This window comes from Malaya genurostris, chromosome 1 (genome assembly GCF_030247185.1).
Source record: "Malaya genurostris strain Urasoe2022 chromosome 1, Malgen_1.1, whole genome shotgun sequence".
Lineage (NCBI taxonomy): Eukaryota > Metazoa > Arthropoda > Insecta > Diptera > Culicidae > Malaya > Malaya genurostris.
Window position 1 is genome coordinate 106,817,680 of NC_080570.1, and position 17,332 is coordinate 106,835,011.

The following is a 17,332-nucleotide window of genomic DNA, read 5'->3' on the forward strand; positions in this document are numbered from 1 at the left end:
TACTGACTACGCTCTAAACTACGGCAACCGCGACTTGCGACTTTTCTGATAAACTGATTACACTTGAACTCACGTGAAGTGACTGTCCGACTAACTGTCTTGTCTACGGGCCGACGCCCGAGACTAACGGATATTTTCCGCGCACACTCTGAGACTGACTAACTTACCGACTGCCTTCTAACTCTTCCCAACTATGGGTTTTTAAGCTCCTAACATTTTCTTTCAGGTGAAGCTCGAAGATTTTAGTACAAGTCGAGCTTGTGATTCTAAGTATAAAGTTCATCCGACTTTCTCCCGAAGTTCTATCGATTTATTTATATTTTCTTCAAATTAAGTTTTTCTAAGGATTAACTTACATGTTTTAAATTTTCTTTCGGCATCAATTATTTCCAAACAAAAAAATGGTTCCGACTAATCCTATTATATTGAAAGGTAGTTGCTCTACTATATAAAAAGTTATACGGTATAGATTTCTATTAAATTGTATTAGTGTACCCACAGTACCCAAAGTGAAAGTGACTACATTGACACCATTTGTGGTCTGTGAAGTATCTACAAATGCATTTAATTTTTATGTAAGATGGCGTTTATCTAATATACAGCAGAAAGCTGCGCTGTCTAGAATTAAGTTGAATTCTGATGTAATGTATTATTCGAGACGTAAGCTTTTCTTCCGAATACAGTAATTCTGAGTGGTGACACCTTCAATGCATCCGTGTGCCGATCCCACCAGTCTCGTTTTCAAAAAATGTTTAATTAAGTCCTTCAAGTCGATTACCTTCAAGGCAACTCCTAAATCTAACTTTGCTAGTTAGTTAGTTAATTGTGTTTATTTAATTGTTTTTGTGTTTTACAATAATTTTGTCCATATCAAGTGTTTCAGCCTGATGGCTCTTCATCTTCAATTTTTCCTTTTACAGTTATTTGTACCGATGTGAATATTTCAATGAGTTGTAATTTACATTGCAAAGTTCAAACTTTTGTTTGTTTTAATTATTATGAAATCCTACCTACTTATGTCTAACCCTAATCTAAAACATTCAAAGTTTGAATTATACCAATTTCTGAGGCTGAGCACCTCTCTCCAAATTTTCTGCACTGATGTTCAAATTTTGTTTCTAGGGTATCCAGGGAAGCCAGTTCATGTACCTCCGTGGTTCTCGTCCGAGGGGGCAGTTTAAGGATCATTTTCAAGATTTTATTTTGAACTCGCTGGAGCTTTAGCTTGTGTGTTCGAGCACAACCCCGCCAAACGGGGACTGCGTATTCGATTGCGGGGTAGATGATTTGTTTGTAGACAGCCATTCGATTCTTCAGGCACAGTTTTGATGTTCTACATATCAACGGGTACAGAGACCTGATGAGTATGTTACATTTGGTGATTATTTTTTCAACATGTGACCTGAATATCAGATGTCTGTCATACGTTAGTCCTAGATAGACCACCTCGTCGGACCACTGCACGTCAGCGCCACCGAACCGAATTCTGCATTCGTCAGACGGAACAAGTCTAGTTGATCTCGAATGCGGAAACAGGATGACCTGAGTTTTCGCCGCATTGATTACAATTTTCCAGTTCGTGAAATATTCATTTAGAGCATCCAGACCCCTCTGCAATTTGTTCTTCAGAATACTGACGACTCGTCCATCATAAAGGATGGCCGTATCGTCAGCAAACTGTGACAAGACACCACCCCCCGGAAGAGGTGGGATGTCTGATGTGAAAATGTTATACAGGATGGGACCCAGGATACTTCCTTGGGACACACCTGCAGGGATGGAAAATTTGTCCGATTGGACATTTTGCAGAGAAACCTGAAAAGCTCTATTTGAAAGGTAACTTTTGATGATCTTGATAAGATACATCGGAAAATTGTATCGATGAAGCTTGTACAACAGGCCATCGTGCCACACATTGTCGAACGCTTTTTCGATGTCCAAAATCGCCATTGCTGTCGACTTGGACACCGACTTATTCCGTCGAATGATGTTGGTAACTCTCGTGAGTTGATGAATGGTAGATCTTCCTTTCCGGAACCCAAACTGTTCCTCCAGGAAGACACCATGTTGATCGGCGAATGCAAGAATTCGGCTTTGAATCGATTTTTCAAACAGCTTAGACAGGGCAGAGAGTAAGCTGATGGGTCGATAGCCTTTGGATAGGGAAGGATCTTTCCCCGGTTTCAGTTGCGGCAAAGCTTTTGCCCGAGCGGCGAGAGGGGTAGTGTTTTTCGAAGCACTTTATAACACACAAATTTTCTTTTTTTTTCCTTTATTTCCTTCTAATAAAATTTTTTCACTTTACTGTTTTAACTTGCCTACAGCACCTAATTTGGTGCCTGACCTGATCTCTGCGGTAATCACTTCTAACTATTCTTTTCTTAACTACTGCTTTGGCCTGAGTAATGGTATCCAAGTTTGATTACGGTGTTACCCGGTCGCACAAGGAGCATTACTCTTCAGTAAGGTTAAAGAAAAGAGCTCTGCCTAAACCAAAAACCGACCCTTTTATACTCCAACCTATATAACTACCAAAAACCTATACTGATATATATATATATATATATATATATATATATATATATATATATATATATATATATATATATATATATATATATATATATATATATATATATATATATATATATATATATATATATATATATATATATATATATATATCTGGTAGACTAACTACCACCTATAACTACCTACATGAATTCCCTGCGATCGCGTCGCATATGTACATAATCAATTAATTCGATCGGTTTCTTCTGGCTGATGCAATATATTGAAATAGCCAGCCGTGGGCATTACAATGGCTCAACTGGTCTACTGCCTGTACTAGCTAGATAAAGATTTTTATGGAAAAATTAGGGCAGCTACAGTTACAATGTAAGTGAATGTAAGAATTACTTCTGTATAGTTGATGAATATCGATACACTGTCATCATCGTTATCAGTTATTACTATACTGGTCTACTGTCTGTACTAGATAAAGATTTCTTTGGAAAAAATTAGGGCTGCTGCATGCCCCCTTACTTACTGAGCTTGATGCTACCATCAAGTTGATTGCGCGGGTAATAACTTAACCCGTTATGCTAACTAAATGTAAAACCTAAGATTGCCGTTACAAAAGATTAATAAAATTTTTTTTTTTTGATCCTATTTTTTTTTTGTTTACATATTTATTTGTGTTTTTTTCTGTTTACATATGCACTTTGTTTCATGTAAATATTTGATGGCGTTAACTTCCCTAACCTTATAATGCCGTAGCGTGTGCTTCCATTCCAGACCCAGTGCCGCCTTGTAGTTGCTTTTGTCTGTACCTTCTCTGTGTAGTGGGGTGATCGAACGGTTGCTAGTCTTGGACTCTGGGTGCCGTGTCATTTCCTCCATGGTGGCTCCTTCTTCTCGTCTGGTTCTCATCTCAGTATCCTTCGGTTTGTTGACCATAGTTTAGGAATTAATCGCTGTTTCGTTTGAGTTTTAATTATCATCGAAATTGCTGCATTATTCTGTCCGATGAGTTGAGGCTTCTAGCGCATCTCCAAAAAATGTTACGTCCGGTTTCGTGGTAGCTTTCCCAATGATCATTGAATTCTTTTCCTTTGCTTGTTTATGGCACTCAGTTGAGCTTTGACGATGCCCACTGAATGAAACACGGGGTAGTACCTTGTATTGTTGTGGCACCCCCGCTCAGATCATTTTCGCCGGTGTCGACTGCGTTTACTTCCTTCTTATCTTATTGCGTGTGAGACACGGGATAGCACTTTGGACTGTTGTGGTGCCCCCGCGCATCGTCTTTAACTGTGTTGACTGCGTTTACTTCCTTCTTGTCTTCTTTCGTGTGAGATACGGGATAGCACTTTGGACTGTTGTGCTGCACCCGCGCATCGTCTTTACTTGTGTTGACTGCGTTTCTACTTCGATTCGTTGCTATGGTCCCCAACACCGAATCTGCACCTCCTTCCGATTTACTGGCTCTTGTGTTCATATTTCCGACATCTTGATGGGTCCACGGTCCCCTTTGTCTTCGACTTGCCACCGCATTCGACCACACCCTCTCGTTCTCTTAGGTAGCTTTGCTATGCTACCGACATCCTTCCTTCTTGCAAGCCCGCGATGAATACGTTGGACGCACACGTTGGCCAGGGCTTTTACCTCTTCTAGGACTAATCTCTTAATAAATCTGCATGCGCATAACTATTAATTGTAACTAACACTCAATTGTTATCAATTCATATCATTTCACTAATGCATTACTTCCACTGAGTTTTAACACAAAATCAGATTTCGTAAACAATCGTAGACTCATGACTAATTATATATATATATATTTCCACACAAATCAAATTTCGTAATTAAAATTTTTTTTTTCGGCAATCGGTATAGTGTTGGCTTCCCCCCCATCCTGTAAAAGTAGATGTTTTCTTAAAAGCGGTGGCATGCGAAGATTGTTGCATTGTTGTTCCTAAATTATTTATTTCTTTATATATATATATATATATATATATATATATATATATATATATATATATATATATATATATATATATATATATATATATATATATGTATTTTTTTTTCCTTTTCCTTTCTCTTCCTTTTTTTTTTTTTTTTTTTTTCAAACAACTTTCTTTACATGCCGAATATTACCTCATTTTTCACCTCGTTTGTATTCGTCTTTCGTCCTTTCTTCTAATGAACACTGCATCTAGATTGATGCTCTGCTTGTGACCGCGACTCCTCTATTAAATAAAGAGCCAACGCTTTCATGAGCCTGGCACCATTTAAATCATTAGGGAATAGCGCTGCAGCTATGACCGTTTGCATTGGTCTCGGGAATTCCGTCCCAAAATCAGCACTTGATAAGGTTGTAGCCCTTGGTATTTGTACTTCCTTTAAATTCAACATTCTTATGGTTACAATTGGGAAAATGGCCGCTATTCTGGACAACGTTAGTACATCATTTCCACCTTTTGCAACATTGTTTCTCAATTGATAAAACTGCTTTAGCGTTTTCAATCTGGTTTTTCCTACTTCATTTGTACGCAACAACATTTTATCAATGTTGTTTCCTCGAGTTAAAAATAGGATAACCATTGATAACACGTCTTTCCGTATATCATCTTTGGTTCTTCCAGCCAGAGTTCCCCTTGAGTATAAGGTGTTCATGAGACTAGTCACATTCAGCCCCTGGTACTCGAATTCGTTTAATGCCTTCTTAATGTCTTCGATAAAATCCTGGCCATTAATCAATTCAGAGACGGCAAGCATCTCAGCTCGAATTGATTCAATGGTCTCAAACGTGGTGCTCATGGTTGGTGATTTCAGTTCAGATGGTTGAAGAGTAGTCTTAGAAATGTCGATGGGCCTATATTTGGGAATGAACATACAATGTTAAAATATCAATATATAATATATGTGTTCTGTACCTCTAACTATTGGGCTCTACTGGTTAGTTCTTACAATATGTTTAAAGTATGTGTGTAATCTAGTAAATTACAATAATAACTAAATAGTGGTTTTAAATGGAATTAAATTCTCAAAAATGCCTAGCAAACTTGCTAACTCAAACTCAACTAATATGGAAACTAAGAAGTAAACAGGAGTTTTACATTAAGGTTATTCAAATTTGAGGCTGACTTTGTGCCTACGAGAAAATCTGGTATCTGGCATTAGATATCCCACCCCAGGAGGCAGCTCCGAGTGCTGAGAATGAATCAGCAGTATCAACTAGTAAATCTGACCTCAATTCTTTTCCTTCGGAAATGCCTCAAGTGACCCCCGAGGTGTATCCGGCGCGAATGTATATGAATGTTAATATTGCGTGTACATCTGAAAGCGGTACCAAGGTTAAAGCGAATCAGGCAGGTTTACGCTATTTAAAAATAAACAAAAGACAGAATGGAATCCGCACATGGACGGATTAGAAAATATCGATTTTGGATGGGACAAGAAGGAAGATTTGGGAGTACTCTCACATTTCGAAGATTCATGAAATATTTTTTCGTTTTCACATACTCGCAGTAAGATGGATATAATCGTGAATTTCCAATTGAGTTATTGTGACGTTTTGGCAAAAGTTTTAGGTAAACTAGTGATAGCTCAATAATGTGCGATTTAACGAAAGAGGACAGCTAAGACATTTTCTTTCACTCTCTTGGTATCTGGAAAATGATTACAAAGATCGAAAGGGAAAATTCCCTGTACTGGAGCCGCTATTGTCAACGTAACATTGACAACAAAAAATTGTGAACCTAGCTTGGTATAAAACACACAATGATTTGAGTTTTATGCTGAAACTTGGTAAATTCTACCACGAAATGGGGTGCATCAATTCAAAAAGGGATATCAATGATGTGCATTCGAATATATTCCACGTGATAAACATAGACGACGATGGAACCCCTTTATGGAGTGGTCAGCTGGAGGTATCACGTACTGAATTGAAATTACACAGAAAAGGCAAAGATCCCACAACTTGGCCGCTGAAATGCCTCAGGAGATATGGCTGTAACGTAGATCAGTTCAGTTTTGAAGCTGGGCGGAGATGCACCACAGGAGAAGGTATTTACGCATTCAAATGTCGCAGAGCGGAAACACTGTTCTACACGGTACAGTCTTACATCAATGGAAGGATTTACAGTGATGAAAACACGAATCCAAATGACCCTTACCCGATTCCAGTTGCATCGTCCGGCCCTTCTGTAGCAGCAAGAAGTGTATCGCAAAACAATACCGCCACGAGGAATAGTCAACAAAATGCAACTGGAACCGGTATCTATATTATAAATCGCACTGGAATAGCTACTAGTCAATCGTTAAGCCCGAATGGAACGATTCATTCTAATTCGAATCAAAGCCGCAGTACAGATACACTCCCCATCGAGGCAAACTATCTTGAGCCTACTCCAAATAGGCCTACTGGTCAACCCCAGACAGTCACCACGCGATTTCAGCAGGGATTGAGATTGAGTTCTGTTAGTAGTGGACCCGTCAGTCCAGATGTGACTTCCCCAGGATCACCTAATAGTGTAACCAATATATTAGAAGTTACCACACTGAACCCTTTACCAACCAATAATACTTCTGGTGGCACGCATGGTGTCAGTAATTTATACCAGGAATTTCCAATGAAAGATAGCGCAAATGCTAGTAGTATACAACCTTTGGTAAACCGATTGTCATTAGATATCCCACCGCTGTCACCACATGCGGCAAAGCTTTTACCCGAGCGGCGAGAGGGGTAGTGTTTTTCGAAGCACTTTATAACACACAAATTTTCTTTTTTTTTCCTTTATTTCCTTCTAATAAAATTTTTTCACTTTACTGTTTTAACTTGCCTACAGCACCTAATTTGGTGCCTGACCTGATCTCTGCGGTAATCACTTCTAACTATTCTTTTCTTAACTACTGCTTTGGCCTGAGTAATGGTATCCAAGTTTGATTACGGTGTTACCCCGTCGCACAAGGAGCATTACTCTTCAGTAAGGTTAAAGAAAAGAGCCCTGCCTAAACCAAAAACCGACCCTTTTATACTCCAACCTATGTAACTACCAAAAACCTATACTGATATATATATATATATATATATATATATATATATATATATATATATATATATATATATATATATATATATATATATATATATATATATATATATATATATATATATATATATATATATATATATATATATATATATATATCTGGTAGACTAACTACCACCTATAACTACCTACATGAATTCCCTGCGATCGCGTCGCATATGTACATAATCAATTAATTCGATCGGTTTCTTCTGGCTGATGCAATATATTGAAATAGCCAGCCGTGGGCATTACAATGGCTCAACTGGTCTACTGCCTGTACTAGCTAGATAAAGATTTTTATGGAAAAATTAGGGCTGCTACAGTTACAATGTAAGTGAATGTAAGAATTACTTCTGTATAGTTGATGAATATCGATACACTGTCATCATCGTTATCAGTTATTACTATACTGGTCTACTGTCTGTACTAGATAAAGATTTCTTTGGAAAAAATTAGGGCTGCTGCACAGTACTGGGATGACTTTAGCTAACTTCCACATTGAAGGGAAGTAGCCAAGGTCCCAGCACCGGTTGAATATTTTTGCAATAAAGTCAAAAGTGCGGAAACTCAATTGCTTTAGTTCGATGTTGAAAATGTTGTCGAAACCGGGGGCCTTCATGTTTTTGAACTTTTTCACAAAAGCCATCAACTCATCTGCAGTAACTCTTGTTTCTTCTGGAACTAAGCTGTCTGATAGCTCAATCTCGGCCACGCCATCGGCAACGGCCCATTCGTGTGGACTAACAATGTTGAGTCCCAGATTGTGTGAACACACAAACTGCTGCCCCAGTTCGTTAGCCTTCTCGGCAGGTGTTACTAAAATGATTCCCTCATCCGCGCCCTCAGGCGGAACCAGTGGAGGGATTGGTTTTGGTTTTTTGTTCAACACCTTCCCCATCGACCAGAACGGTTTCGAATGGGGAAGGATTTGTTAAATTTTTTGTTCGAAATTTTTATTTTTAATTTCCACCAACCTTCCCTGGATAACCCTAGTTAAGTTGGTGTAGGTGGTCTTTTTATCAAGACCACCTGTACGTTGGTACTGTCTCCGGTAAATATTCCGGAGACGAATAAGCTGTTTAGTAGTGCAGTCAATTTGGAGAGAAGTACTCACCCTCTGAACTGTTGGTATTGATCTTTCTCTGGCGATCGTGATTGCCTCCTCGATGTTACTAATGGCCATGTCGATTTCCACCGGAGTGTCCAGTGGCATATCGACATTGATGTTCTCTTCGGTTAGTTGCTGGAAAAGTGGCCAGTTTGCCCGGTGGTAGTTGTTTCTGCGAACGGTTGGTGATGACACTGGTGCTGTTCCGTAGGACAAAACCACTGGATAGTGGTCTGATGACAGTTCACTGAAGACGGCCGGAACGTTGTCTATGTTGATGTTGCTGATGAAAATGTCTAGAACGGAATGGACTCCCGATCTAGACAGTCTCGTTGGAGAATCCGGTGCCAGGATGTTGTACTGGCCTGCTTCCTGGTGTTCGGCGAGGACGACACCGTTCCGGTTCCGCCTTTTGTTGCCCCATCTTTCGTGGCGCGCATTCAGGTCACCACCGATGATGTACTTGGCCTGCCGTCGGGTGAGCGTTGACAGATCGTTGTGTAGTATTGCAGTAGTACCATCCCGGGTGCTGGATTGCTTGGGACAGTATACTGCAATGATGTTGATGGGGCCTCTCGTGCTCTGGATCTCTACCCCGACGGCCTCCAGTAGTCGCAGTTTGAATGCTGGTAGGATCTTGTGTTTGATGTTCCTCTTGATGGCGATGGCAACTCCTCCTCCACTAGAAGTTGCCCTGTCAAGCCGATGAATGCGATGTTCTGGGAGATACACCGAGATGTTTGGTTTTAGATGTGTCTCCGTGATGATGGCTATATCAATTTCCTTCTCGTGAAGGAACTCGTTCAGTTCGATAGTCTTGCATCTTAGTGAGCAAGCGTTCCAGTTTAGCAAATTTATTATTTCACAGGGCATATTCGATAATAAATTTGCCCAGAATATTAATTTGCTCGAACCGTGTTTTACAGCTCCTAAGTTTGGTTGTCATCGTTTCGAAGATGGTGAATAACTGTTCGGCAGTGAAGAGGTCCTTATTAACTGGCCCTTTATTGAGGTTGCCCCATCCAGGTGGAGGAAGTGAGGATGGGCCCGGTTCGGTTCGTGTGCCTCCGCCGGAATTTCCCGGTAGGGGTGGGAAGTTCTCGTCATCCATCTTAGGAGATGTTTTTCGGTTCGGTTGTTTACGGGTGGTAGCTTGCTGCCGAATCTTCAGGAACTCCGTTCGTTTCGGGCACGATTTACTCGTAGCGGGATGTCCACCTCCGCAGTTGGCGCATTTCAATTGGCTCATAGTTGCGGAGCCTTTCTCGAGATGGATTAAATAGAGTTGGTCACGGTATTTGTGTTCTTTATTGTGTCGTCTCATTTTGTAGACGTTCATTGGCTTTAACTTAGTCTCCAACAGTGCCAGTTTCAGCTCCTCCTCCAACATGTCCGGCAGTCCGCGAAGAACCACTTTCATCGGTTTGTTAGCAGCAATATCATGCGTAAAAAATTGCGCCTTTGTTTGTTTTAAATAACACTCTACTGCCTTGTAGTGGTTTATTGCCGGTACAACAATTTTGTACCCATCCGAGCATAAGCGAATTGTTGCTTGTAAACCTTTGCTTATCAAGGTGTTAAAATCCGATCGAAGGGTCGGCGGAAATCCTTTAACGTAAAAGGGCGGTAATTTTTCCTTCTTCTCTACCCCCTCTTCCGGGAGTAACGCGTACGGATTATTACCAAGCAGCTTCTTGGCACTACTGTCGTCAGTTTTTTCATCATTGGGACGTTTTTTCGAATGGCCGTTAGAAAGACCTTTTTTACCCATATCGGGTTCCACAGCTTCGCGAGACAACGCGACAACAACTACAACGAATTAACGGTTAAAGAAAAACTTGTGGTGATAAGATCGGGAAAAGCACGTCCGAACGTAACGGTGGTTCGATCGAGAATGAACTTTGCTTCGGTCACGTTGTCGGACTTATAGTCAGAGTCGCTGTCTGAAGTTTCTTCTAGCTCTTTCCTGGGAAATAGTTTGGGAGTGGTTGTGTAAACTGTTTAAAGTTGTGATTAAGATGGCTTTATTTCTATCAGTTCGTTAACTTATATATCCTATGCTCTCCTAGCCTAGCTAATTAGTTTTTACAATTGGGATTACTGAGAATCTGGGAGGAGGAGTTAGAACGCGCAGTGTAAATCGGGTTTAAACAATGGGACTCGTTGTATCGTGTCGGCCATTGTATATTCTGTGAGTAAGAGAGAAGCGGGTGTGATACGGAGAGGAGAGGGCGATAGCATGCTGGGTTATTCTCGTGAGTGTCGGTTTGAGTTAGTGTGTGTTCCTGAGTTACTGTTATTCTAGGTCAATTGTGGACATGAGGGACGTCAAGAAATGGGAAGTGACACAGTCGGTTATGTTTATTTTGTGTCTTCTGCCTTTTTGATGACATATCGATATGAAACTTGATGCTTCCTTGTTTCTGCAGTCGAATTTTATGACCACGGTGTTTCATTCTCTGGGTCACCGAAAAGTGCAAGTGTTGATATTTTAGTTGCCTTCATGTAGGTAATGTATTTATTTAATGTAGGTTTCTAGGTTTTCGTGGAATGGTGCTTTTACGGGATTTGGTCAAGTGCGTGTGGTCTGGAGTGTGTGAAAGATTTAGTCTTGAATATTCATATTACATGGTCTGGAATGTGTGAGGAGATTTAGTGTTAAAAGCTCATATTTCAGTTGTTTGGGTTCCGAAATCTAATATGTTTAATCACCTCGCAACTATTTTTCTTAGCATGTGGTACCGTGCTAATAGATCAATTTGTGTATTACTTGATTGCGCGAATTTAGTTTATGTTTGCTCCTGTATCTACTAAGAAGGGAAACTCTCCACTCGTAGTCTTCAAGTTGATGTAGAGCAAAATAGGTTTCACCAACTTGGGTTCCATTCTAAAAAATTAGTGGCTGTAGCCTCATCTTCTGTTCGATCATCAAAATTGGTGTCAATCGGGTGAGCTTGCCATTTGAAGGGGTGCGGGTATGTTTACCCCGATATTGGCGACGGTCTTTTAAAATCCATTGATGGCCTGTTGCCATAATTTACATTGTGTGTTCTCATACTTTGATCGATATCCATTGGTTCGGGCTTTTTTTGACATGAAGGCGATCTAGCTAACAGACATTATCTTGTAAGTCTAGACTAAATATTTATCTTCCTTTCTAAAGCAAATCTCAAGACGATTGTTTATAATCATGTTTTAGTTTCTTGTAAACAAACTATCAGATTTAATTTCGTAATCTACACCGAACCTCGTAAATCAACTATGTAGATTTACCACAAACTGGGCCTTATTTCCGGACCTCTTAGAAATTAATTTCCTTGGAGATTAAATCGGTTAATTTGATCTTTCGTCCACAATAATTCTCGGGTAGTAATGACGCTAATAATTGCCATCCGAGACCGTAGATGTCATATAATTTTTTTCTGTGCATAATAGTGTCGAAAACAAATTGTATTATTCGTCCAATCATATAAATTCCTATGAATGTTGATGTTACATTTCCTATCCAATTTGACCATGAATTTTTTTTCCAATATTTATTTAAAACATTTTCGATAATCTTTTCTGATACTAATGCATCAAAACTGAATCCCTGATAATTTGGGTGTTTTCCCGATTAGACTTTATGTAAAATGGTTGAGGCTATTCTCCTATCTCCTTGCTCATAAATCATATTTCGCATTTCATCAATGCTGTCTGAATCATAAACGCCACTCTACATTAAACTCGGAAGTGTAGTTATTATGTCAGTGGTTAATTTGTTGGGTGATGTGGTCTCTCTAAGACGTCCGTCTGTAGTGTACCATCGATTTCCGAATCTGAATTTTGCTGGGAGTATAATTGACTGGTATCTCTTGGTAACATCTCTCAGATGTTCGATAGGTTACATAAACCGGTTTACATTCCAGTATGTGAAGCACTTCTCCAGCTACAACTGCTGTGTACCCAGGCTGCTTTACAATACTATTAACAAATTCTGTGGTATTCAATCTTGCTAGTGTTAGCTTTGTTTCCATCATGGCTTTATCAATTTTACACATTTCAGTCCATAATGGTTCCATAAACATCGTCCAGTTTGACCAATATAATTTTCTACCAACGTGATTTTTGAATTAAAATATGTAAAAATATCATAATTCTTACTTGTCGGTTTACGCTTGAAAGGAGACCTGAATTCAGCTTCCTCTAATGTCAGAATTCGAGGATGATCTTTTTTGTAACCAATATATCCGCAAATTTTCGTAACATCTATTGTTTTTATTGAAAATAGATGCGTATTTGAAATATATATAGCATTAAATTTTCCACCAACTTTATGTGTATTATTATCTAAAGTTTTATTAACTATACCTTCATATATTACCTCAAACTCTGTATCTTCGCACCTTTCCTTCAGATTTATATCCCAAGTATTTAACTTCCCATCTTCAGAATCTAAACATTTTCCATAGGTAATACACATGCACACTAATCCATTTTGCAATTCTATTTCATTATTTTCAATATCAATTGTTGCCAGATAGTCGCGCAATGTTATTTCGTATTCATAGTAAACTAATGAATTAGTCCACGTATAAAACGGTGTTCTATAAATCATGTGCAAGATTTAAGGAATTCAATAAAGGAGCTCTTCTGCATTCATCCGGAGTAAATTCCTTTACTATATAGGCATACCCGTGTTCATAATCAGAGGTATGCGAGTGCATGCCACAATTTCGAATTGATTATTTAATTATGACCTTGCACTGAAATACTTGCGTTGTGCCTTTCGAATTTCTTTGAAGGACTTGAATTAGAACTTCCTGTGTTGATAAATTTTTGCTAGTTGGTAGGCATGAGCCGACATCTAATAGCGAATATGATGTTAAGTTTACTCCAGCGTTGGTGCAATCATATGCAATGAACCCATTCGAAACTGCTCCAAATGCTTGGCAAATGAGCAGTGATAATAATAGTATATTCAAATATAAATTATTGAATGAAGTAAACCCTGTACTGCCTTGTTATTCTAAAGTTTGTTTCTTTGAATTATTTTTTAATTTTTTTCATCGTATATAATCAGGATTCAGAACAAATTGGCTCAAATGGCACGTTCCCCTCGATATTTGGAGATTTGTGCCTGTGTAAAAAATACCTTACCTATTAATATTATTCTATTACAGGACAAGGGGGAGCGCTAATCCATCGCTAACAACTCCCGATCGGTATTCGTGATAAGATGAGTCCAGATCGGTTCAAAACCGTGTAACCGACAACACTCCAACGTCCTCTCCAATTTCCTCCTCAAGTACATCTCTTTTGGCGTAAAGATGCTTCAGAAGGTTGAAGAGGAAACAAACTGCTGTTACCAGCACAAGATCCCAGATGTCCCGGAACATCTGAAAATAATCGTGAATACTTAGTGGTCGACTTGGGGAGCTGAAGTGGTACTAGTTACATTACCCACAGGAATCAGGAATCAGAACAAATTGGCTCAAATGGCACGTTCCCCTTGATATTTGGAGATTTGTGCCTTTTTTTTTAGACCAGCCTCTTAAGTGAAACAATTAAAATTTTAAATAAAGCAAAAGAAATTTCAAGTCTTCAATAGGTGAATCTTAATAAATTAAATAGCCAAATGAATATCTGATCTTATGTGAATAATTTTGAATTTGAATTAAGCCAGTTAACGGATTGTTTTCAGCAACACTGCACTCTAACCTATGAATGAAAAGGATTGCCCAGGAAATTTCCGGTCAAAAGTGGCAATTGCTGGAGGTATTTTAGAAGAAATTGTTATCTGCTGATTTTGGTTTGCCAAGTATTCTCCCGCCATGCTGGCGTCCACGCGTTTGTCCCATGGCACAAGGGTAGAAACAAAAGAAGCTCTAGCGTAAGGCATAACTTTTGTTAGGATTTCCTGGTCAGTGGGAGGATTTCCTGTTCCCAGTAATTTATTTTCTTCGATTAAGTATAATACTAAGGCCTTCATCAATTTTAGGCCATTCCAATCGTTAGGAAATAAGGCTGCTGCAATGACTGTTTGCATGGATCTTGGAAAGTCAGTGCCGAAGTCAGCACTGGATAATGATGTTGCTCTAGGAATTTGTACTTCCTTCAGCTGATAAACTTGCTGCAAATGATTTAATCTAGTCCTGCCCACTTCATTGGTTCTAAGTAACATCTTTTTGATGTTGTTGCCTCTCGTTAGGAATAAGATGATCATGGAAAGGACATCCTTTCTAATGATTTCCATTGACTTAGTTGCTGTTTTGCCGCTGGCATAGAGAATTCAAGCCTAAAAATGACAACTCAGATCGAAAGTTTAGTTCTGTAATATATTTGAGGCTGACTTTGTGTATTTTTATTATAATTCAACATCTCTTTTGGCGTAAAGATGCTTCAGAAGGTTGAAGAGGAAACAAATTGCTGTTACCAGCACAAGATCCCAGATGTCCCGAAACATCTGAAAATAATCGTGAATACTTAGTGGTCGACTTGGGGAGCTGGAGTGGTACTAGTTACATTACCCACAGACATTGGAATACAAGCTGGCGCGACGCTTGGCTCAAATCTATGAGTAATGAGGTGAATACCTACAACCAGAATCCCTACTATTGCACAGATATAAATTAAACATCTGTGAAATCTAATCTTAAACCATAAGGTTTTTAACTTCTTCTTATTAACTTGCAACCTCGTCATGGCTGAAGTAACTAGCGCGCGTTTCTTGTTAGGAGGAAGAAGCGAAACTTCATCCACCAAGTTAGAAACGCGGCTGACGTGAGAACTATGTGGACGCTTAAACGCAGTGGGTCGGATCACGTGGTTTCCACCGACAGGAACCTTACCAATAACGCGGGCGAGAGCCTAGTCTCCGGGGCCTCCCATGTCACTTTTCGGTAAGATATATAATAAAAAGATCACACGCGGTGGTCTTTAAAAAAAAACTTTTTATTCCTTTAATTAAATTTACATTTAACACTATGCTATGCTAACTGAACTCGTCGCGCGATTGAAACTGAATGAATGCCCTACCTATCGAGGTTCTACTTAATGGTTCTAATTGCTGATCATGCTATATTGGCCTGGGGGTGAAGTCCACCGGGCTGGAATGCTTGCAGCGGCGTGTTCGAACGAGTTGGCAAAGTCCACCGGACTGTACTGCTGATGTCTGCACTTCTGCAGTGGCGTGGTCGAACGAGTTGGGCCGTTGGTGATTGATCAGTATGTAACTCCTCCGGGGGGTAAAAAAGCGTGACCTCACGCGTCCTGATTTGGTTGATCTCCAGGTGATGGGGTCTTGGGTTTACTTTTCCTAGTAAGTTTTGATAATATTGTGCATAATGACTTTCTGTAGAGTAAAAAAGCAAAAACAGATACTGTTATGGTTAATGCCGTAGAGATGGAGATTCCTCCTAGTAGGCTCCAATCCCAAAGTTTGTTATTGTACTGCATTAGATAGACATGGTCGATCTTCTTCCTGTTGGTTATTGTAAAGTTGTTGATTAATTTCAGTACGTCGTCCTCTGGTTGCAGTTCCATTACAAGGTTGTGCATTGCTCCATGTAAAATATTTGTTGTTATTTCCTTCGTACTCGATGTAAACGATTCGTTTCTGTAGGAAATGCTACAGTTTGAAAATGATATTAGGAAATTTCCGGTCAAATTGCGGTCATCTGGTCCACAATTGGTTTGTATTAAATCGTTCCGGGCATTATTAATAAGTATCATGCCGTCTGTAAGGAGAGAACTTTTTGTCTCCAACGATTCTTTTGTTGAGCATTTGCTCGTCTTTCCTTCTATCAAAGGTTGTATACAACTATCAGAATACTCACGAATGAAGGCGCTGCGTTGAATATACGCGGTCGGTTGGTTCGTGGAGTACAATGTTTTTCCAATTTTTAACAGATAGTCTGGAAACTGTGTGATTATCTGTCCATCTTTCGTCGTTGGAATTATTCGAATGATGGATCCTTCTTCTTTTTCCAGCTGTGGGACCTTTATGATGTACAAAAGGGTTTGATCGTTGACAGCTACGCTGGGTTGCACGAGGTTTAGTGCTTCGTCCGGGAGGTCCGTCTGAATTTCTTGATCTTCTAAGATTTTCCTGATGATGAATATCTCATTCAATGAGAGTATTTTGTTGCTGGTTATTGCCAATTTGGAAAGAATAACGGCGTCTGCTATGTCCTCTAGCAGCTTGTTGATAACGTCTATTTTTATCATGGTGACGATGGTCTCCATTTCGTCCAGTATTATTCTGTTTTTTGCTTTGTTCTCGATGATTGCGTTGATACTCCTGGTAATTGAATTCAGTCGGTTATTGAGCTGTTCGTTTACCTGGTATTGTTGGTTGTTGTTGGCGATCAACTCGTTCATTGTCTTGTTGATGATCCTCAGGTCTTCTGCATCTGGGCTGCCTCCTATCCATTTCCATGCCGTTCCGAAAGATTCCAGACTTCTGCGTCCCCTGTGGTTCCTAGGCTTGATCTCTACAAAATTTGAATATAATTCTTTTATTTTGAATTTTGCTATTTCTGTTAAATGATTGTTAGTTTTTTCGTGAACAACGTTGGTTAAAAGATTAACTGTGGCTTCTATATTTGTCAAATTGATAGGATGTATAATTTTTATATTC

General features: G+C 39.4%; 2 protein-coding genes across 4 annotated transcripts in view; both read left to right on the top strand.

The window, feature by feature from the left end:
* The window catches only part of LOC131425320 (midnolin homolog), a 157,409-nt gene that overhangs the window by 83,074 nt on the left and 57,003 nt on the right, over positions 1-17,332 (top strand). The gene's annotated exons all lie outside the window — the stretch shown is intronic.
* Positions 4,663-7,573, top strand: LOC131425322 (uncharacterized). The gene has a single exon (XM_058587128.1). It carries the CDS (start codon positions 6,303-6,305, stop codon positions 7,257-7,259), a length of 957 nt encoding a protein of 318 aa, XP_058443111.1. The 5' UTR covers positions 4,663-6,302; the 3' UTR covers positions 7,260-7,573.